Below are 23,239 nucleotides of genomic sequence, written 5' to 3'. Positions count from 1 at the left end.
AGTCAAATCCTCCTATAGTCAACAATAAAAACATACGTGATGTGAATATTTTTTGGATTGCCACTCGCCATGTTATGCATGAATAGAGCTTTGGGGTAATATATTTGTTATTATTAATTAAATTCATCAAACTTTTACTGACACATATATAAAAAGTATTACAAAAATATTAATTAGTAAAATTTTAAAGAGAAATAACATAATTAATATTAAATTTTTTAAAAAATACCATAATATTCCATAAAATTATTTTCGTAATGCATATATGATAATCTAGTGTATTTCGAAGTAAAAATGACTCTCTTTATTTGTAATTTGTAGAATACGAGCTAAAAATTATTTAAATCTAGTGAAACTAATATTATAAATACATTAGATCTAAAAAGAAAGTAAAAGAGGAAAATAAAATATTGCTAAAAGACTTAACTTCTATTGATGATATTAATACTCATGAATACATTCAATCTGAACAAGAAAGAATCGTACGAAAAACATCAAAAACAACAACAACCATTTTTGGTTAAACAAAATTTGTTTGGACAATATCTTGGAGATTTTGGAGGTTCCGAATCAAATTTACATGACTGTTGTAATATTTAAATTTGTGTAGTAGTTATGTCTTCAAGTAATTTTAAAGTTTTTTTAAAGTTTTTTTTATATATTGTTGTTGTCTAAATCTAGTTTTAAAATATTTTTAAATCTTATTTTAAAATTTTATTTAATTTTATATGTAAAACTTTAATTTATAAAAAAAAATCAAAATATTTATGAGATATATTTTTAAAAAGATTAAAATGATAAATAAGAATTTTAAAATGTGATGTATAATTGTAGGGAGTAAAATGCAAACAAAGATACGAAACTTCAAATTTGAAGTTATAGAATGTTTTTTTGAGATGTTTTTAAGTGGAATCAAGTTACTGCTTGATGACTAGTTGAAAACTAAAAGCATTCATTTTTTCAGTATTAAAAAAAAAACTAAAAACATTTAAATATTTAAAAGTTAGGTTTGTGGATTAACAATAGTGTTTAAATGGATGGCTTACAGGACAAGAAAAAGATGGGACGTACATGCACGTGTGAAGCACTGTCTCTCTACTATATAAAAACATCGAACTAAAAAAAAAATGGTAAATCATTCGGTGGAGAGAGAATGTGAAAGCCCCAGCGACCACACGCTGTAGAAATTTGATGTGGTGTGAATTCGAATTCAGGTCACTTGGGAATCCACGGAACGCCTTGACCATCCGACCACAGACGCGTGGTTAAAAACTTCGAACTATCTAATGAATTAGCGGACCCTTAAACCATGACATTTCTTTCCCGAAGCATGACACTTCGTTCGACCCCAACAAATTCTTGGCTTCCTACCTTTTTGTGTCAGGCTCATCAACCTTTTCTTAGGACAAAACATTACTGTTCTTGTCATTTAATAAGTTATCAAGTCGAGAATCAACTACAACCATAGAGCAACACATATTCCGATTGGTCACTATGAAATTTACATTATGGCTTCATAGATTTGGAGATTTGAGAAAACAGGTTTCAGTTTGGAAGCTGTAGAATTAGTTCTCTTGTTCTTAATTAGGACAGTCAAACATAATTTTAGAACACTAGGCGTGAAGCCAAAATAGAGTGAAACAGTTGTTCACGGTAAAAGTAACTTGACTAGTGGGTCCAATCACTTTAGTTTAATAGCATTCTTTAGAAATGATTTTGTTTGCCGGAGTTAGGAAATGATCAGTCACTTAATGAGTAATGTCACACAAAAGTAAACAAATGTTTCTTAGTTGGTTGGGGAAAAACATAAGCAAAAGGTAAACAGAGCTGAAAGCTAAAGTCATAGTTCTGCTTTTTGCCGGCATATTTATTTCACACATTTGATCACTTTTAGGAACTTTCATACTCGTATAAAATATCAACCAGTTAAATAAGAGGTAATGTTTTCTCTGTTAATATCATGAGGTGGAATCTTGAAATCCAATTTTGTTTTGCTGAAAAATAAGTTCTTACATATATATTCTGTGATTTGGATTTTAACACAGTTCAATTATTATTATTTTCAAGGTGAGATTAACCATGAGTAATACATTAATCACAATTTTTTTATGAATTTGAAATATAACCCCATTTCAACTTGCCCATATAGGAGGTGTGAAAGAGTTTTATAAAAATCAAACCTGGAGGAAAACTGAGTGAGTAGCATAATGTTTTAAGGTATTTTTACCACTAAACCACCATCACTTAGTTTTATTTAACCAAACTTAGCATCATGTCTTTAATTATATTCATTCTCACCTTTCATATTTGTTCTTACATACATAATTCATATAGTGGATTTGAGTTAATATAAAATAACGTTTGTTCCATAAATAATTAGAAAAATATATATAATTGGATCTAAACGAAATATCCTCCCAATAAATTCGATTTTGTATTTAAAAAAATTTATAATGAGGAGAGGAGAAGATATTTACGAAGACTATTATTAGTTGAGTTATTTTTGTGTTCACTCCCTAGAGAGGTTCACCAAACAATAAGATTTCTTTATTTCAAATTCGATATTTTTTAAAAAGAAAACAAAATATTATCAAGTTATATTATGTTTTTTTTTTTAAATAATAAAAATAGCATTTACAGAAAAAGAATTAAAAAAAAAATTTAACGTCGTCAGCAAAACACTAAACACTAAACCCTAAATCCTAATCCCTAAACCCTAAATCCTAAACCCTAAACTCCTGGGTAAACCTAAACCCTTGGGTAAACCCTAAACCCTTGGATAAACCCTAAACCCTTGGGTAAACCCTAAACCCTTGGATAAATCCTAAACTCTAAATAAAAACTCTAAACCCTAAAACTTTAAACCCTAAATCCTAAACCCTAAACCCTTGAGTGTTTTAGTGTTTATTGATTTTGATTTAGAGTTTAAGATTTATCCTAGAGTTTAAGATTTATCCTAGGGTTTAGGGTTTACCCAAGAGTTTAGGATTTAGGATTTAGGGTTTAGGGATTAGGATTTAGGGTTTAATGTTTTGCTGACGACGTTAAAAATATTTTTTTTTTGTAATTACTACTATTTTTTATTTATTTTTTTTTAACTTTTAATTTTAAAAAGATAAATAATTTGACAATATTTTGTTTCCTTTTTTAAAAGATATCAACTATGAAATAACACAATCTTATTGGTTGGTGAACCTAGAGTTTCACCCTAGGGGGTGAACCCAAGAATAAGTCTTATTAGTTATGAAGTTATTCTTGGGTTCATCCAGGTTCACCGGCCAATAGAATTTCATTATTTCAAATTGATATCTTTTAAAAAAGGAAACAAAATATTTTCAAGTTATATTATGTTTTTAAAATAAAAAAGTAAAAAAATAAATAGCAGTTAAGAAAAAAGAATTAAGAAAAATCTTTTTAACGTCGTCAGCAAAACACTAAACCCTAAATCCTAATCCCTAAACCCTAAACCCTTGAGTAAACCTAAACCCTTGGGTAAAACCTAAACCCTTGGGTAAATCCTAAACCCTTGGGTAAACTCTAAACCTTTGGGTAAACCCTAAATGCTTGGATAAATCCTAAACTCTAAATAAAAACAAACCCTAAATCCTAAACCCTAAACTCTTGAGTGTTTTAGTGTTTAGTGATTTTGATTTAGAGTTTAAGATTTATCCTAGTTTAAGATTTATCCTAGTTTAAGATTTATCCTACGGTTTAGGGTTTACCCAAGGGTTTAGGGTTTAGGATTTAGGGTTTAATGTTTTGCTGACGACGTTAAAAATATTTTTTTTTATAATTACTATTATTTTTTATTTATTTATTTTTGCCTTTTAATTTTAAAAATATAATATAATTTGACAATATTTTGTTTTCTTTTCTAAAACATATAGAATATGAAATAATACAATCCTATTGATTGGTGAACCCAAGAAAAAGTCTTATTTATGCATGTGAACGTAGATAAGAAATCGGAATCGGACATAAAGCCAAACAAAGAGAGATCATATATGAGTTTTAAAGACATAGCCACGACAATGTCACTTGTCCATTATTATATCTTAATCTTCTCACTTCACTTTGTTCCCTCTCTTATCCTTTCGCTAACTGTACATGACATTGCCTTTTCTTAAAATATCATTCTTTTGCATTGTGATTCTGTATTAAACGTACTAAAAAAGATTTTATGGTTTATTACCTAAAAAGCCAATAAATCTAATTCTAGAAAAAAAACCAGAAAGGCGAGAAAAAAAGAGAGAAAAGGTCGTGGGTTTCATCCTCTCCGGCGGCCTCCACGGCGCTGTGAGAGGAGTGTATAGCTCTAGGGTTTCCTTGTTTGCTGTGTGCAGTTTCTTCCGGACAAGTGTTTTACCATCGTGATTTAAGGTGAGGAGGGGTGAAAAGATTTGTTTTGAGCGCCGGTGATATCTCTTGTGGTCTTCAGAGTCGATTTGGAGTCTTGGTTCAGATCTAGTACGGCGAGGTTGTGATTTGGAGCTCTGGTCCCCTTCGATTCAGATCTGGGTTTGTTACCTAGGGTTTGGTCGTTTTGGTACTGTAGTAGTTTTTGGCTGCTGATTTGATCTTTTGACTTTCTTTTTGTTGTCTTCATCTCTTGTTCCTATTTCGTTGGAGGTCTATAGTGATGGCTTGTCCTTTTTTTCTTGTTGGCTTGGTAGTTCGTTTGAGCCTTGTTGGTTTAGGATTTGGGTGGGTTGTCTCTGTTATGGGCATGGGTTCGATGGCAAGACGGAGCTTGGACTTCAGGTGCAGTCTCCTTTTCCTATTGTGGTAGTAGCAGTGTTCTCTTGCCGGTCCAGGTTGGTGCGGATTGCATTTTTAATAGGAGCCGAGTGACTGACGAGGCTTGTGTGTTTGTTGGGTTATGATTTACTTCTATCTAGGTGTAAAGGAGCCTAAAAAAATGTGTTCCAGCCGTATTGAGAGTTATGTGGAGCGTGAAGCGCTCAGGCTTTTCGGGTTGTGAAGTCCTGGTTTTAGGTTTCTAGTTGGGGATGGTATCGTTTGGCCGGCTGTAAGCGGCAGCGATAGATCCGAGATGAGAAGACTTGGTGTCTTCGGTTCTAGAAGTGGAAGGTATCGTACGGCGGGCTAAGGGCAGCTACAATATATCCAGATCATTGATATCTATTACGTGGGAACATTGGTTATGCTGAATCGTCTTTTACCTTTGTGTAGCTCGTTTTTGTTGGTTATGTTTTAGTTGCGGTTCCTAGCTTAGGTTTCGTTCCGTGTTTATGTTGTATTTGAAAGTTGTTCCAGTGTGGTTCTAACTGTCTTTCTTTGGGTTTTTGTTTCTGAGGATTTTATGATATCCGCCAGCATCGCTAGCAAAACTTGTGTTCTAACGTTTAATGAATATCATCAATTCAGAGGGAAAAAAAAAAAATCTAATTCTAGACATTTTGTATTATGTACGATATGACACGAAAGATGCATTGGAAACTGGGTTGAAGATCTTGTCAGTTCTTCATCAATTTGATTTTAGGGTGGATAGATCAGCGACAGATATATTAACTCTTAAGTGCTGGGTAGAAGGATGTACATGGAGAGTAAGAACTACCCTAGTTGGTAAATCTACTCAGTTTACCATTCGTACACATGTTTCAGAACATTCATGTTCCATTATAGAACGTTCTGCCAGTGCTCGACAAGCGACTCCAGAAATTCTTGCAAGACTATATGTAGACTATGTTGGAGGGGTTGATTCAAAAGTTCTCCCGAAACTTGTTGGAGATGCCTTAAACATGAGATTTGGTGTCAAGGTGTGTCATCTGAAATGAAATGTTTATTATAATTATATTTCGTTTATAACAAAAAATAATGTGTATAACTAATATGATATTGTAAAACATTTTGTAACTAGATGGATTACTGGAAATCTCATCGGACACTTTTACGCGCAAGAATATTGTTAAAGGTTCTGCGGAGAGTGGATACTCAGAGTTGCCCATGTATCTATATCATATAAGAAAAGCAAATCCTGGAACTTTCACACGTTTGGAAGTTGATGAGGTTAACAGATTCAAGTATTTGTTCCTTGCATTAGGTGCAAGTATAACTGGATTTCCCTACATGAGAAAAGTAATTGTCGTGGATGGTACATACCTTCTGTTGGGGTCAAAAACGGTTACGACGAAGTTAACATTCAAAACGTCCGAAGAAGAAAATGAGGACTTTCTTCGACAAATACTTTTTCGAAATAGATTCGTTCTTACGAAAAGCTTTGCGGAGCAAACACGAGACATCAGACAAGAGCTCGAAAAAGGTCGCCACGCAACGACCGAACGCGTGTTCCGCTCGGTCGCTACGTAGCAACCGAGCTCTTCCGAAACGTCGATGCGACATTAGTCCATGCATTCTCGTCTACCCTTCGATGCTATCTCCCGAAGACCGTAGCGAACCCATTTCATGTTTCCCGCCATTCTAAGTCATCGATCAAACTTTACGGTAAAAACCACGGAAAGTTCGTTCTTTATCGAAAAAAACCGTAATAAACGCTTCGAGTCAGAAGACGGCCCAATGGGACCTAAGACATGACTCGAGGCCCAACTTACGATTTCTTAACCAACAGCCCGTAAGCCGCATGACTGTTTACGCTTGGTTCGCAAGAAAAGATAAATGTCAAGTTTCCGCGAATAAATACAAAATTTTGAAGATAATTATGAAGATCGGAAAAAATGGAATATCTCCATTTTTATGCTATGACAGCTTAAGAGCAGAAGAGGAAAAGCGTAAACCAACCTAGGAGCCAGTATATAAGGAGTCCTAGGCGAGAGGCATAAGGGGAGACTTTTTCACAGCAAATTTAGCACTTGGAGCAATTAGGCAACTTTCCGTTTTTGTTATTTCGAGCTGCGACTCAATTAGGTTTAGCCGTCTTAGGGTTTTTAGAACTAGGAATCTCGCCGACAGCGCTCGAGTCCAGGCTTATACCTTGTTTTAAACGCTCATACGCAAATTCGGAATAAGACTTCTCTTTGCTCTCTTTTTACGATTTCTTATACTTTTTCGTTGTTATCTCGTGTTATGATTGCTTGGTGTGTGGTATTAACAGATCTCAGGGACCTCTGGGAAACTAGGGTTTTCCTGGTTTCCTAATTTAAACGGAAATTGACAGTGCAAATTTCGGTTCCCACAGTTTGGCGCTAGAAGGAGGGGGCTCTACGGATCAATCTAACCCGCAAAAGCCACTCAACGATCAGGAACGATATGCAAGACTCGACATGCGCGAACGTCATCTCTCCTCTATCACATCGCCCTATCCCTTTATGCGCTGGGCCATGGATATCGTCGGACCCCTTCATAATTCAAAGCAAAAGCGTTTCCTTTTAGTCCTCACCGATTTCTTTTCAAAATAGGTAGAGGCAGATTCGTACGCGAGTATAAAAGATGTCCAAGTCGAAAGTTTCATATGGAGAAACATCAACTGTAGCCATGGAGTTCCTTACGAAATCATAACCGATAACGGATCTCAGTTTATCTCCACCCGGTTCGAGACGTTCTGCGAAAAATGGAAGATACGACTTAACAAGTCAACGCCCAGGTATCCGTAGTGTAACAGACAAGCTGAAACGATTAATTAAACTATTCTCGACGGACTGAAGAAACGCTTAGAGGCCAAAAAAGGAAGGTGGGCTGACGAACTCGAGGGAATCCTCTAGTCCCACCGTACCACCCCGAGGCGAGCAATGGGAGAAACCCCTTTCGCTCTGGTGTACGGAACGGAATGCATGATTCCCGCATAAGTAAAGTTCCCCGGTGTTTGAAGAAGATTACTTTCCGCACGAGAGGAGCTTAATAACGCCATGCTCCTGGATGATCTCGATCTCATTAACGAGCGCCGAGATCGAGCGCTCATCCGAATCCAAAATTACCAACATGCAGCCGCGAAGTACTATAATTCCAACGTACGGAATCGCAGATTTAATCAAGGAGATCTGGTCCTCCGCAAAGTCTTCCAAAACACTGCTGAACGAAACGCGGGAAAATTTGGAGCAAACTGGGAAGGACCCTATAAAATCGAAAAAGTCATCCAACCGGGCTCCTACGACATAGCCAACATGCAAGGCATAAAAATTCCAAGGACCTGGAACGCGATGCATCTCAAAAAATACTATCACTAAACAAACCAACTCGCAATGACCGAACTAAGAGACAGCTTGATCTCCATAAGGAGTACGTAGGCAGTTTGTCGAAAGGCAAATTCAGCTGTCCCCCCTCATTAAAAAGAGGGGGGGGGGAGTGGATACGTATACTCGTATACTCTCAAATTCGAAAACATCCGACCACGCCTTCGATGTTTCCGACATATCTTAACCAAGCAAATTATTTTTTATCTGCAAAATATTTTCAATATTCGGAAATAAATCAGTCGTTAGGGAGAAGCAACCTTTGGCATCGCGAGACGTCACAAGAGATGTCTCGAGAGTTACTTCTTCCGAACGACGAAAACAGACACTCCGTAAAAAAAATGATGAATATTTTAACACATATTTTGCGCAAAAACTCCAAACGAGGGCATCTGCCGCCAAGTCCGGTGCTGATCACATCGAACTCTCGAACGTCCTAAACAAACATAGCCATCTCACGAAGATGACTCCCGTACATCCGACACAAGGATAATAGCGCTATAAAAGAAACCCAAAATTTTGGTCCAGCACTTCCGGTTGACTTAAAAATTGTCTCTGGAAAGATGCTCGATTCATATCTAACAAGTCATGTAAGCCGAGAACCTATCGCAGAATTTAAATCGGTACGAATCTGGTTAAAATCGCGACAGATAAATCGATAGCCGGCTAGTCACTGCATAAAATCTTAAAACCGAAAGTAAACCTAGGTCTTGCCCTAAACCCAGCGCACTAGTCTCTAACATCTCAAGGCATGATATCCAAAAGATACGAGATCCAAAACCATGCCTCTATGTTTATATTCGACATCTTCAGATATCTCGCGAAGTCTATATCTCGCGGAAAAACTCTCGAAACGGATCTCGAACAAAACATTTCACATCGAAGAAGGATATGCGACGACAACTCATCACCCTCCTTCCACGCCATACGTAAACTTAAGAAAAATGCAACTCGGTCATCTTGTCATAAAAAGAAAGCCGCAGAGCGGCAGGGATTCAAAGCCACATACGGCCAGTCCCGAAATATTAATTAAAGCCATTTAAGGCCGAAACATCAAACATAAAAAAAATCTCTCGCAAGAGATCTAACCAAAGTCATCCTCAGAACTCACGCTCCCTCTGGAGCCGCATCCCCTCCGCTTTCTCTGAGCACCGGATCTTTCTCCTATGGGCCTTCTGACCACATTGGAAGAAAGCACGCGGATTTCAGGTCAGCTAGGATGAGATCGAAATCTCCATCCACGACTGCCAAATTTCCCTTACAGCCGGACAGTCGGGCCTCTTTGGCCTCTAAGGTCGGAGGAGTCTCACTCTGGAAAGACTGAACCATGACCACCCCGCCCTCAATCGTCGGCAAGGCTAACTCCCTGTTCTGGATGCACTCGAGGGAGCCCAGAAAGGAAGAGATCTTCGCCAAGCGAGCCGGAAACTCAGAACAAAGAGCATCCGTGGCCTCTCGGATCCCGCGGCTCGCTAATCTTGCATCGCCCTCGATCTGGCGCAGAAGCCGACGCACCTCCGAAGATTTGGCCTTCCTGGCTTTCTTCTCCTTAAGCAGTGAACTCGCCGTCTTCCCGAGGTCCCTCTCGAGCTTCCCTATCGCGACCTCGAGTTTCGACACTTTCACGGAGTGAGAATCCTTGACCGCCGTCAGCATGGCCTCGGTTTCAGACCATCTACCCTGCAGCTCCAAAAACTCCTCGGCAAGACGACTGGTCTCAGAACCGCACTCGCTGATCATCCCATCGATCAAGGACATGAACTGCGAAACGAGAAGAAAGTTAGGGATTTTTTGTCTTTTAGAAAAATATATAACAATCAAGAGATTAAGTGAGCGACAAACCTTTCCGCGAAGCCCCGACGCTATGCTCGAGCCTCCATGCTGCGAATATTCCCCGTCACCACCCTTTGTAAACTTCCTCTTCCGGCTCTTAGGCTGAGCAACCAGAACAACACTAGGAGCGCGCAGCGCTAGAACGATCTCTTTCCTGGCTGGAGGAGGAGGCATAGAGTCAGCAGCCCTCTCCTTATCCTCGATGAGAATCGGAGTCGTGGACGATCCGGCAGGTAGAGCCAAAGAATCCGGAGCACCCGAGCCTGCGAGAGTTCCCGCGTCTCGCAGAGTTACGACCTTGGTCCCGTGACCCGGAGCAATGGCCAGTGCAAAAGAGGATGGGAACTCAGCGCCAGCTCAAACCTGTTCCTTCTCGGCTTGGCGACGAACTAGTCTCTCTCGAAAGGAGAGATGGCCAGCAACGCAAGCCAGCGCTTCAACCGGAGAAGTCGGAATCAGAACCGGAGAAGTGGCCTCGCCCATCTAAACATCGGAACTTCTCTTGTCACCGTGGGAAGAAGACATGTTGAAGGCAAAAGATTTGGAGCTAGAGAGGTTTTGGAGGTTTGAAGAAGGGAAGGTGTGAAGCAAATGAATGACAAGAGCTCACTACTTATAGAAGTATGGGCTCGGAATTTTATATTTTTAATATATACTTTCTCAAGAATTTTCTTTCGTGGAGTTTAAAGTAAACTTCGTCCAATACGCCTAAGTTTCCCAAAATCGTCAAACCGCGCGCTAGAGTCTTGACTCTAACGAGCTAGGGGGCTAACTGTTGGGGTCAAAAACGGTTACGACGAAGTTAACATTCAAAACGTCCGAAGAAGAAAATGAGGACTTTCTTCGACAAATACTTTTTCGAAATAGATTCTTTCTTACGAAAAGCTTTGCGGAGGAAACACGATACACCGGACAAGAGATCGAAAAAGGTCTCCACGGAACGACCGAACGCGTGTTCCGCTCGGTCGCTACATAGCGACCGAGCGTCCGTTCTCGATCGCTACATAGCGACCGAGCTCAAGCCAAGCTCGGTCGCTACGTACCGAGCAACCAAGCGTCCGTTCCGCTCGGTTGCTACGTAGCGACCGAGCTCTTCCGAAACGTCTATACGACATTTGTCCATGCATTCTCGTCTACCCTTCGATGCTATCTCCCGAAGACCGTAGCGAACCCATTTCATGTTTCCCGCCATTCTAAGTCATCAATCAAACTTTACCGTAAAACCCGTAGAAATTTCGTTCTTTATCGAAAGAAGCCGTAATAAACGCTTCAAGTCAGAAGACGGCCCAATGGGACCTAAGACATGACTCGAGGCCCAACTTACGATTTCTTCACCAACAGCCCGTAAGCCGCATGACGGTTTACGCCTGGTTCGCAAGGAAAGGTAAATGTCAAGTTTCCGCGGATAAATACGAAATTTTTAAGATAATTACGAAGATCGGAAAAAATGGAATATCTCCATTTTTATGCTATGACGGCTTAAGGGCAGAAGAGGAAAAGCGTAAACCGACCTAGGAGCCAGTATATAAGGAGTCCTAGGCGAGAGGCATAAGGGGAGACTTTTTCACATCAAACTTAGCACTTAGAGCAATTAGGCAACTTTCCGTTTTTGTTATTTCGAGCTGCGACTCAATTAGGTTTAGCCGTCTTAGGGTTTTTAGAACTAGGAATCTCGCCGACAGCTCTCGAGCCCAGGCTTATACCTTGTTGTAAACGCTCATACGCAAATTCGGAATAAGACTTCCCTTTGCTCTCTTTTTATGATTTCTTATACTTTTTCGTTGTTATCTCGTGTTCTGATTGATTGGTGTGTGGTATTAACAGATTTCCGGGACCTCTGGGAAACTAGGGTTTTCCTGGTTTCCTAATTTAAACGGAAATCGACAGTGCGAATTTAGGTTCCCACACATTCAGGGAAAATATAAAGGAACACTACTGACCGCAACAACTCAAGATGGGAATTTCCAGATATTTCCTATTGCTTTTGCAGTTGTTGATACCGAAAATGATGATTCTTGGGGATGGTTCTTTCAACAACTAAGCAAGGCAATTCCCGATGACGAAGAACTTGCAATAATTTCTGATAGGCATAAAGCTATAGGTAATGCTATTGGAAAAGTGTATCCTAAGTCTAGTCGCGGAATTTGCACGTACCATCTTTTCAAAAATATATTGCTACGGTTCCAAGGTCGTGATGCATTTAGATTGGTTAAAAAAGCTGCAAGTGCTTTTACATTGGCTGATTTTAATACAACATTTGAAGAGATCCAAGCGATGAATCCAGGATTACATAAATATTTGGAAACTGCTGGTATACAAAATTGGGCTCGTGTGCATTTTCCTGGGGATAGATACAACTTATTGACGACAAAAATTGATGAGTTCATCAGCAAAGTCATCTCAAGCTCAAGAACTTTGCCCATTGTAAAACTCTTGGATGTGTTACGGTTAATGATGACAAGATGGTTTACAAGTAGGAGGACAGCTGCAGGAACAACGAAGACAACCTTGACTTGTGCATTGGAGATACTTTTGGAGGTAAAAATAACACATTTTCTCTTTTAGTTAGTTACTTGTTTTAAAGTCATTTATAACACTGTTTTTTTCTTAGAAACGTGTACCAAATGCCAAGATGCTTACAGTTCAATCAATCGATTTGCATCATTCACAAGTTACAACTGGTTCGTCTCTGCATATCGTTAATTTAGCAGGAAGACAATGTACTTTTCGTCGTTTTGATAAGGAGAAGTTACCATGTGTTCATGCCATCGCGGCGGAAGAAGCACGTAAGCAAAGCAGCATATCACTTTGTCACCCTTATTATCACAGCTCATACTTGTGGAACGCTTATTCCACTTCCATAATGCCAAGAGATGCTGCATCACCAGTTCCAGAAAATATCGAAACAAAGATTTGCTTGCCTCCGGTTATACATACACAACCTGAAAGACCCAAAAATTCAAGGATGAAGTCGGCTTTGGAGAATGCCACTGAGAAAAAACGACCTAGAAAACAACATTTATGTTCAAAGTGTCATCAATCTGGACATAACAGTAAGACCTGCAAGGTTCAGGTTTAGCTTATGGTTAGTCATTTTCTATGCTTTCTAAATTCTTAGTAGAACACAAAGTTTGCTTTTGGTTTTTCTGATTATGAACAAATTTTGTCGAAATTACAGGGTGTTGTGTTGTACCCAGGTGGCTGAGCTTTCTCCTGTTCTTTCGTGTTCTGTGTGTTGAGAGTTACCTTATTTCATTTCTTTTGTATTTGTAATTTTGTTTTCTTTGAACCAGCCATGATGCAAACTCATTATCTTATATTATTTTAACTAAACTTGTTTTCTGATCGGCAGTTTGATCCTTGTAAAAACTGTATGTGCTAGCAGCAATGTCAAGCTATTAAACATGGTAACATGAAGCCACTTAACGTAAATAAAGAAATAAAGTTGAAAAATTGTAGGAAATTAAACTAAATAAAAACTGCAAACTGTAGCTGTAAAACAAAGTTGAAACACTAACAATCAGTAATCGGAGGTTCTCCAACGGCATCATAAATCTCAGCAGCACGCTTCCGTCGAACGTATTGAATGATCTCATCACTTAACCCTTCAAATGTACAACCAAGCGCCAAACACTCAATGAACTTTATGGTATAGACACCACAGTCTCCAGGGTTGTCATTACGTGGAACGCTTTTCAACCTTTGTACAGTGAACTGTCTACCACTCTTCGTCCGAACAGCAGTAGGGACCATAGCATTCATGATTGCTGGAATCATCTTCGCAAACGGCCTACAGTTGTTCCGCATTTCATTATCATCTATCACAGTCAGAATGCTGTTATAAACAGTGACTGTCGTGTTCTTCAAGTCTATGTCCAAAGCAACCAAGTGATCTTTGTGTACAAAATGACATGTGTAAAGATGGTCAATATCGTGAAACCACTTTTTGTTCGTGACTCGATCAGCTGGATACGTACCGTTGAAGATTCTCTTATATGTATCTGTCACTTTCCAGGTTTCTGGGTTGAACTGTTTGAAATCTTCAACAATTTTGATGACGACCCACTGATCCAAAAATGCAAGGCACTAAGAATGGTATGGTGAAGGATCAGAAAGTGATCTCATATAGAACATCTTCATGGCAGACCACATATGCTGGAAAAAAAACAGAAAGTGAAACATATGTTAGCAAGCACACTCACACAACAAGCACACACAGTAAATGGATACTAAACGAATCCTAACTAGAGAGTAAGGGAAAGAGGAGTTACCATGTTAGTCAACCAGCCATAATTATGAGAAGACCACTGATTTCTTAGAGTTATAATCACTCTATAGAATTCAGTACTAAAAGTGAAGCTTTTGTCCAAATCATTCCTGACAAAATACATGAATTAGAACACGTAATACATAAGACAATTTTAATTATAATATAAGAAAACTAGGAATGCATACTCTTTATCCAGTAGAAAATTCAGTAACTTCCTCATTTTCTCATCATCAAGAGCAGAAAACAGATCATATGCTCAGACGGACGGTGTTACACTTGTGATGATGCGCTTCACGGTAGAATTTCCTACGAACGGAAATAGCTGCGACAATGCTAGCTTTGTTTGGAGCTTGTGCTGGGGTGAGGAAGGTGTAGGAGATGTAGACTTGTTCAACTTTCTAGCAAAGTCTGCAAAGGCATCTAAACGATCACCGAGTTCTTTGGACTTCTCACGCTGCACTGGATCAGACCACGTGTCTTCCCCTGATGCATTGTCAAGTAAGTGTGGCACTTTAATTTTGTTTTTCAACTTCTTCTCAGCCATTTTTTTCCCACTTTTTTTGCTTGCATTCCTCGGTTTCTTGACAACACGTTGAGTGGGTAATCCATCATTCGATGTGGAATTAATCTCCACCATCCAAGACTACCAAACAAAATATTAAAGTAAAAAACCAGAGAAACAATCAAATGAAACTGAAGTGACATATTCTTAATGGGCAAAGATAAAACTTACCATTTCCTTTCTATTCACTTCAGCATTTTCATTAGCAATGGAATTTGCATCTTCTTTTCTATCATTAGCACAATCTTTTTCTTTCATATTTTGAAGATCCTTCTCCATTGTTTCCAGCTTCTCGTTCATAGGAGTAAGAATAGCACAAACCTTATCTTCGATCAATGTATCCATTTTATCAAGTTTTCCTGACAATGTCTCCAACAAAGTGTAAAGCTGTCTCACAGGAATGTCTTCCTTCTACATTAAATTAAAAAAAATGTTCTTTAAAATAAAATTATACAGTGAGCCGTATTGCATTTTACTAAAAACAAATGAGTAGAAGTATTATAATTCACCTTTGAACCATTACTCTCAACACCTGTTGCAGGGCGCTTTATATTGGTCGTAGTTGGCGGTTCTTCAGTTATATCCCAAAATCCATGAATTACACAATCATGACTAATGTCATGCACCAATTCGTTTACATCAGGATCATCCATTTCATCACTCCACTTTGGCGTAAACAATCCGTCTGGCTGTGTAAAAAAATGCCTAACGCGCACCTATAAAAAAAACTGACATTAGTTATTCAAGTCATTAATTAAAATGACTAACATAAAAACATAAATAAAGAAAACAATACCTTAGCTTCATGATGTTTTTTCTCTTCTCTAATGAAGTCCTCAAACTTGAAGCGCCGGGAGCCACTCCATGAAAGAAGAGGCACATTTTCACCAACAATTTTGTTTCCGTAAAGCTCTCCTAGGCCAGTAACCGACTCATATGCCCATATTTGCAAGATAAAAATGAACCCTTCAATGGTATAAGATTCCTTTTTGGTGTAGTCGGCACACTTTACGGAATGTACCAAACTTTGACAAGCTACACGACCCCACGAATATCTCTGGAAAGCTGAAAAATCAAGAACTCTCTTCGCACTGCAATGGAATTCGACGGGTGGGAGCTATTCCCTAGACGGAAAGATGAAGAACACAAAGCAATCCAACCATTGTCCTCTTCTCAACACTCCAATCTTTGCATCTTTCCAAAACAGACCGCAGCTCAACCAGATTAGGACCAACAGCTGTGGAAACCCCCATTTCTGTCCAAAACTCTCTATGATCAACATCAAAATTCTCCTCATTTTGAAAAAGATCACAATTCATCCTAGTGATCACTCCAAATTCTTCTATCAAAGAGAGACGGATGGGAAGACAGTCAATCAACGACCACAACTCATAATTCTTCTTAACTCACAGCTGGTGCATTAATAGGTGATGGACAACCTTAGCACACCATATGAATTTGCGCTCATAAAACCGAGGAAATACACCAACTGCAGAATTCTTTACTGCATCCCATGCATCAATTCCCAGTCCAACTTTAACAATCTGAAATTTTGACAAATAGCTATAATAGCACATACTTTTCTGTTGACTAGGAGCTTTGTTTTTTTTATAGAGTAGATGTGGATAGTTTTTCTTGCAGCTAGGAGATGCCATATCTATCAAAGAAAAAAAAAATTACCATGAAACCAAGAATATTAGTCTTACAAACTCTAGTATAATCATAGAGCAAACCAGAAATCAGTTTGTAATTTTGGTGGAGAATACGACGGATCTCACGGGTGCAGCAACGGAGGTTCGAGAGCGGATTAAACAAGAAACGAAATCGAGCCTTGTCGGAGTAGGGTCGATTAAGTTGCGGGTGAATCGAAACTCCCCTCCACGACGAACTCGATCTTAGCCGGCAACGCGAATCAATTAGCAACTGGCAGGAACCCTAGATTTTTGGTTTTGGGGATTTTTCTTCTTCGTCGACACACGACTAAAGAAGAAATAAAATTATTTTTTTAACCTAATTAATGTTATGAACCAGATTGTGAATGGCTCATAACCAAGAGATTATGATTTGTAATCTTTCCATTTATCTATGACGGTGTAATCTCCTATATAAGGAACCTCTATGTTATGAATAAATATAGACTTTTCCATTACTTTTACAACACGTTATCAGCACGAAACTCTAAATCCCTAAGCTAATACCCAAATCGAAAAACCCTAAAACCCTAACCCTAGCCAGCGATCCGACGAACCCTAAACCCCGATCGCGTCTCTTGTTCCCGCATCTGTTCCAGCTCGCGTCCCCGATCAGCTTCAGCCCAAGGCGTTCCTGATCCTAGCTCAGACGTTCGTGACCCGAGAGCAGCTCCAGCACGCGACCTCTTCCTCGTTCGTGACAGCATCAGACAGTTCGCGTCCGACAATCAAGGCGTTCCTGATCAAGCAACAAAGGACGTCCGCGACCCGATAGAAGCGACTCGATCCATTCCAGCTCGTGTCCCGTTCGTATCCAGCTCGTGGCTCAACTCCTTTGGTGGTCCGATTCAACAATCATCTAAGGTTAAAAGGTAATTCAAAACCTAAGAACCCATAATCGAACATGGAATGATTGATAAAGAATGAAACCCTAAAACCCAATATTTATGAATCAAAACCATAGGGTAATATATCAAAAATCCTAATTGAGTAAATCGAAGCTCTAAAAGTTCGATACCTTAAACCCTAAATTATGTTCATACATGATTAAAACCCCAAATCGGTTTTTACAAGTTAAAATCCGATAAACCCTAACCTTATATCTATAAACCCTAAATAATATAAGTATCATAATTAATTACACTATAATTATCAAATCACATATTAAAACCCTAATCGAATATTTTTGAAATCAAAACTGTTTCCGGTTTTGATCATTGAGGTTTTAAATCTGATTGAATATGATGCTATGTTGCTAGAATTGTTTGACCGTTAAGTTTCTAGATTTATTATTCTCATCCTGCTAGTTTAATAATTCTGATCTGTTTAAGTCTTGATTAAATCTGACCTGCTTGTTTTTATTAATGCTTTAATCACAGTTAAGATTAATAGATTTATTTTCTCATCCTGCTTGGTTAATTGTTCATCTGATTTGATTTAAAATTGTTTAAACCGACCATCCTGTTAAAACATTGATTGAATCCGATAGGTTGCTAGCTTGCTTTGCTTATATAATCCGATAGGTTGATAGATTGATTGAGGTTTACTTGTTTAAAATCTGAATGATCTGATTGCATGATTCTTGAGGTTTAATATCATCTGCTAGGATTGATAGTTTTGTAATCTGATCTGTTTTAAATAGAAACCCTAAATAATCCGTATGATAGGTTATATTGATCTGATTTGGATGTCTTTGAGAATTGAGAATCCGTATGCTAGGTTGATAGATTCAAGATAAAATCTAATGTCTTGAGGTTTAAGATTGTATGCTAAGTTCGATTAAATTAATTGATCTGATTATATGTTTTTGAGGTTTGATAAATTCAGATACTAGATAAATTATTTACACATGGTTTATGCTAAATACCAATCAGCCTTGAAACTAATTCATTGAAATTCATGCTTGAAATCTATATTCTAGTTTTGCTAAAATCAACATTGAAACTGATACATTGAATTTCATGCTTGAAATCTATATTATAGTATTGCTAAAATCAGCCTTGAAACTGATTGAGTGATTAATAAATCTTTTTACTAGTCTTGCTAAAATCCATTGATTGTTAAACCCTAATTGCATGATTTGCTAGTCTTGATAAACCATAATATTATGAGCACATAGAAATAGTATTGATGAGACTTGCTAGAAATTGACTGATTGATTAAATGCCTTTAAGATTGATAGTCTCATTGTCCTCACAAGATTGAAATCCGAATTGATTGTTTTTAAGAGTAAGGCCACATGAAAATTCTACCTAAATATTGAGTGATATATAATTTGAGATGTCGAAAATCAACCTGGATTTTGCTGCCCTAAATCTCTCTGGAGATAATTATTTACGGTGGGCATTGGATACAAAGATTATCCTAAAGTCAAAAAGACTTGGTGAATGTATCATAGAAGGCAATAATGCCAATGAGAAAGATTGATACAGAGCAATATTAATTATTAACCATCATCTTATTAAGAGTCCCAGAGATCAGTATCTGACTATAGAGAATCCTCTAGACCTTTGAACAGAGTTAAAAATCGAGATATGATCACCAAAGAACGGTGTTATTACCAAAGGCCCTATTTGATTTGAAGATTCCCAGGATCCAGGACTATAAGTCCGTGGATGAGTCTATTGCTAGCTGGGCAAAAATAATGGATTACTGATGAGAAACATTGAATTGGAACCTCCTGGATTAACCCCATTACATGATACCAATAAGGCCGCAGAGAAAAAAAAAAGAGGTAACCACGTCCAGAATGATAGACCACACGGTCATGGCCGTGGAGGGTGGAAAGGACGTGGCCATGACCACTATAACACTTTTAGCCGTGGGAATCACTATGGCAGAGGCCGTGGGTATCAACCCAATTTGAGCCATGGTCAAGCCAGTGGCCATGGTATATCCTTTAAACCACAAAGCTCGACCAAATCAGTGTGCCATAGATGTGGAATGGGGAACCATTGGGCTAAAATATGAAGGACTCCCAAACATTTTTGTGACCTCTATCAAAGAGAGTCTAAAAGGGAAGAATCATGAAACCCACTTTGTCTATCAAGATGGTGAAAATAATTTCGAATATGATCAAGATGATCTTATGGAATATGAGACTTATGATTGCCTAAAAGAATCAAGTTGATAATCTGATTTCGACATCAAACTTGTGTGATTGCTTTGCTTGTATGCTTTCTCTGATTTTTATCTCCTTGAATTTATTTCTATTACATTGTCTGCTTAGATTAAATGAATGAATGATTTTTCTATATGAATACACTGAAAAACGCCAATATAAGTACTAAAGCAGATATTGCCAGTCTGAAAGAAGACTATGGCTAGGCTAATATATTATTGCCTAAGGGTATGCATCTAGAAATCAGTGATGCCTTATATTCATATAAGAATGAATTGTTTCCATATTGAAACAATGGGCGAAGAAAATAAAGAGTTCCTTCTGATATATGTATAAAATCGCTCAAGGCCATAATAAGTCCTTAAGACTATACATGCATTCTCAACTGACCTAGACTATGCATAGATCAGTATGATAGAGACTAAAAACCTGCAAAAATATACACTTTATGGCACGACCGTATTGGCCATCCTGGTCCAAACATGATGCGAAAATTGATATTCAAAAGACACACATTAAAAGATAAGAAGAGTTATCCCGAAGAATCTCACGTGTGTATCATGTACACAAGGGAAACTCATTAGGCCATCACCAGTAAAACGGCTACGAGCCCCTTTTTCATAAATAAAGACTATATGTCTAGTTAATACTGGTGAATACATGTCCCAAGCGTTTAATTGATTATGGTATGTCCATGGGGGTAAGTGTGGACAATTCTGTGATACATGTCCATACCAAGAACGGCTTGGCCAAAATCTTTTTAAACGCAAATAGCTGATTGATAGAGCATAACTTATGAGGTCAAAACTCCTATTCACAGCTTGGGCCACACGAAATTTACATGCACCTAAGTTAATTCGCATCAGACCATTTAGTGAGCATAGATATCCCCTATCACAATTATTAACGGGTCAAGAACCAGACATACCCCATCATAAGACATTTAGATGTGCTGTCTATGTACTAATTGCTCCACCGCAGAGAACTAAGATGAGACCTTAAAAGAAGGATGGGGATATATGTTGAATATGATTCTCCCACTATAATAAAGTACCTTGAGCCAACTATGGGTGATTATATTTGAGGCCAGAAGGAGAAAAATAATAAAGGTGGTAAAAGAATGGTAAAAGAAATAGAATGTAATCAACCATCAATGTCTTGACAAGATCTTCGGAATAAAGAATGTGAAATAGACGTCCAAAGATTATACATTTACAAAGCTAGCTAATCAAATGCCAGACACATTTGTTGACCCGAAAAAGAATGACTAAGTCATATATAAACCAGCTTGTAAAGCACCAACGAATTTGATGTCCAAGACGAGACACAGTCAAGTTGCTACAGAGTCTAGACAACGTATGAAACGTGGTAGACCAAATAGGTTCCAAAAGATAAGAATCCTCGGAAACAAAAGAAAGGTGCAGAGAATGATAATCAAAATCCAAATCCGAGGTTACTAAGGAAACCATCCCAGACATGGAGATAAGGCCGGCCGCCTCTAAGGTATAGGTACCAAACAATGTAGCTTGGAACGCCAAGCTGCAAAGTATTAAAGGTCCTGATAATAATGAATCTCAATCGATTATATTATGTTTGGAATATAATGGAACCAATAAGGAATGTCGACATAAGATGATTTATTTGCATACAAGGTAGCACTTGAATTTATGAATATAAGCGAGGATCATGAACCCACGTCAATATATGAGTGCGCACTCGTAGAACAGATTGGATTGAATGGAAACGTGGGGTTAAATAGTTTAAGGAAGAAAGGCGTATTTGGCCATATGATTAAGACGCCATATGATGTTAAAACCAGTGGATATAAGTGGGTCTTGTAAGGAATAGAAATCGTGAGATATAAAGCTGATGTTGCACAAGGATTCTCACAAAGACCAAAAAAAAAAATAGATTATGAGGAGACATACTCCCATGTGGTGGATGCAACTACTTTTAGATTTCTCATAAGTCTGGCTATATACGAGAGAAAATTAGACTTGCAGCAAGTTGATGTAGTGACTGCATATTTATATGGTCCACTGGATAATGAAAGTACTAGAGGGTATTGAGCTGAAAGTACAACAAGTTCTCGAGGACAATATTGATAATCATCAAAGTATATGATCTAAATATCCTAGGAACCTCTTGATACAATTTCCCAAACAGTTGAATATCTCAAGAAAGAATTTGGGATGAAAGATCTTGGAAAACAAAGTTTTGTTTGGGATTACAGCTTGAGTACATTAACAATGAAATCCTTGTGCATCAAATAGTATATACAGAAAAGGATACTCAAGAAATTTAATATGGACCAGTGTCACCCATTATCTAGTACATGGGCGTGAGATCACTTGTTTTGGACACTGATCCATTCAGTCCAAAGGTGGACGATAAAAAGTCCATTTAGTCCTGAGATACACGATGCATAAGTCTTGTTTTAGATACTGATCTGTTTGGTCCATAAGAAGGGCGACGAAGAAGCCTTTGATTTTGGTTTATTTTATACTAACCAGCCCAAAGAGGGGTTATTTGGTTTTGTTGATTTGTTTTTCAGACATGTTATGTTTTACACATGGTGGTACATGCATATCACAGCAACATCATCCAAGATTTCGTGTGTGTATTTGAGGTCGATGACTCAATATGTTCGATCAGATTGTGGCATGACCTATGGTAAAGAAGAACCAACTATCATGTTCGAGGACGAAGCATATTCTGCACAAGATCTTCATCACCCACGGATTGCAGAAAATTGGAGAGGTCCAATGGACCTTCATTAATGTCCAAATCAGCGGGAGTAATGTGTGTTGTACTCTTTTTCCTTCACCATGGTTTTGTCCCAATTGGGTTTTTCTGGTAAGGTTTTAATGAGCCAACATTAAAGCACATTACAAAATTAAAGCACATTACAAGCTCTAAATGGTTATGGCATCCAAGGGGAGTGTTATGAATCAGATTGTGGATGTCTCGTAACCAAGAGATTATGATTTGTAATCGTTCTATTTATCTATGACGGTGTAATCTTCTATATAAGGAACCTCTATGTTATGAATAAAAATAGTCTTTTCCGTTACTTTTACAACAATTAAAAGGTTTCTTTATGAATTAATGTTTTTGCAATATATGAATAGAATTACTAAAATTAATAATAAAGAATTTATTTTAAAAATCAACCCTAGGGGTTATTCAGTCTTTATATACATGTTTTAACATATGTCTATGGCTTGGAGTTAGTCCAGTAATTAGTCAAAAAATAAAAGTTAGTCTGGGTAATTTTCTCTATAATCAATGTTATTTTGCTCATTTTATACGATTTTCATTTAAACTAATTTCATATAGTAATAAATACTTAATATATTAATTATAAGTCAATTACATATACAAACTTCACGATCTACTATTTTGTAACATAAGTAAGAAAAAAATAGGAAAGCCTCAGTTACAAAAAAAGTAAGAAAACAAATACATATTACGAAGTCTCGTTTTAATAACTTCCTGATAAAAAGAAAACAGAAAATATTTTCAAAATAAAGTCGGTATATTTTTGTCATGTAAACACAATTTTTTTTTTTTTTTTCTAGTTCGACGTGCAGAAAGTGAATGTCAAGCCCGGTT

General features: G+C 37.7%; 2 protein-coding genes and 1 long non-coding RNA gene across 3 annotated transcripts; 2 read left to right on the top strand and 1 right to left on the bottom strand.

Moving 5' to 3' along the window:
- Positions 1-3,798: 3,798 nt before the first annotated feature.
- LOC111205231 lies at positions 3,799-5,370 on the top strand. The gene is made up of 2 exons (XR_007322311.1): positions 3,799-4,814; positions 4,899-5,370. It is a non-coding gene; the product is annotated as an uncharacterized LOC111205231 (long non-coding RNA).
- Positions 5,371-10,318: 4,948 nt separating this feature from the next.
- On the top strand, positions 10,319-13,185 carry LOC125585829. The gene is made up of 4 exons (XM_048755523.1): positions 10,319-10,505; positions 11,971-12,518; positions 12,592-13,053; positions 13,159-13,185. Exons 1-4 carry the CDS (start codon positions 10,319-10,321, stop codon positions 13,183-13,185), a joined length of 1,224 nt encoding a protein of 407 aa, XP_048611480.1.
- Positions 13,186-13,493: 308 nt separating this feature from the next.
- Positions 13,494-16,065, bottom strand: LOC106374034. Its single transcript, XM_013814138.2, has 6 exons — positions 16,022-16,065; positions 15,609-15,903; positions 15,322-15,528; positions 14,984-15,223; positions 14,525-14,893; positions 13,494-14,045 (listed from the first exon to the last, which is right to left on the bottom strand). Exons 1-6 carry the CDS (start codon positions 16,063-16,065, stop codon positions 13,494-13,496), a joined length of 1,707 nt encoding a protein of 568 aa, XP_013669592.2.
- Between the last annotated feature and the right edge of the window lie 7,174 nt (positions 16,066-23,239).

This window comes from Brassica napus, chromosome C4 (assembly GCF_020379485.1).
Source record: "Brassica napus cultivar Da-Ae chromosome C4, Da-Ae, whole genome shotgun sequence".
Taxonomy (NCBI): Eukaryota; Viridiplantae; Streptophyta; class Magnoliopsida; order Brassicales; family Brassicaceae; genus Brassica; species Brassica napus.
Note: the sequence above shows the minus strand (reverse complement) of the source record. Positions and strands in the feature narration are given on the sequence as shown.

Bases quoted from the DNA above. Each gene is read 5' to 3' on its own strand.
- LOC125585829 (XM_048755523.1), top strand. From the start codon at position 10,319: ATGGGAACTCAGCGCCAGCTCAAACCTGTTCCTTCTCGGCTTGGCGAC. The intron at 10,506-11,970 runs GTTGAAGGCAAA...TTGCTTTTGCAG, and splicing joins TCACCGTGGGAAGAAGACAT to TTGTTGATACCGAAAATGAT. The intron at 13,054-13,158 runs GTTTAGCTTATG...TCGAAATTACAG, and splicing joins GTAAGACCTGCAAGGTTCAG to GGTGTTGTGTTGTACCCAGG.
- LOC106374034 (XM_013814138.2), bottom strand. From the start codon at position 16,065: ATGGGGGTTTCCACAGCTGTTGGTCCTAATCTGGTTGAGCTGCG. The intron at 15,224-15,321 runs GTGAATTATAAT...AATTTAATGTAG, and splicing joins TTGAGAGTAATGGTTCAAAG to AAGGAAGACATTCCTGTGAG. The intron at 14,046-14,524 runs GTAACACCGTCC...TTTTTGGATCAG, and splicing joins TGAAGCGCATCATCACAAGT to TGGGTCGTCATCAAAATTGT.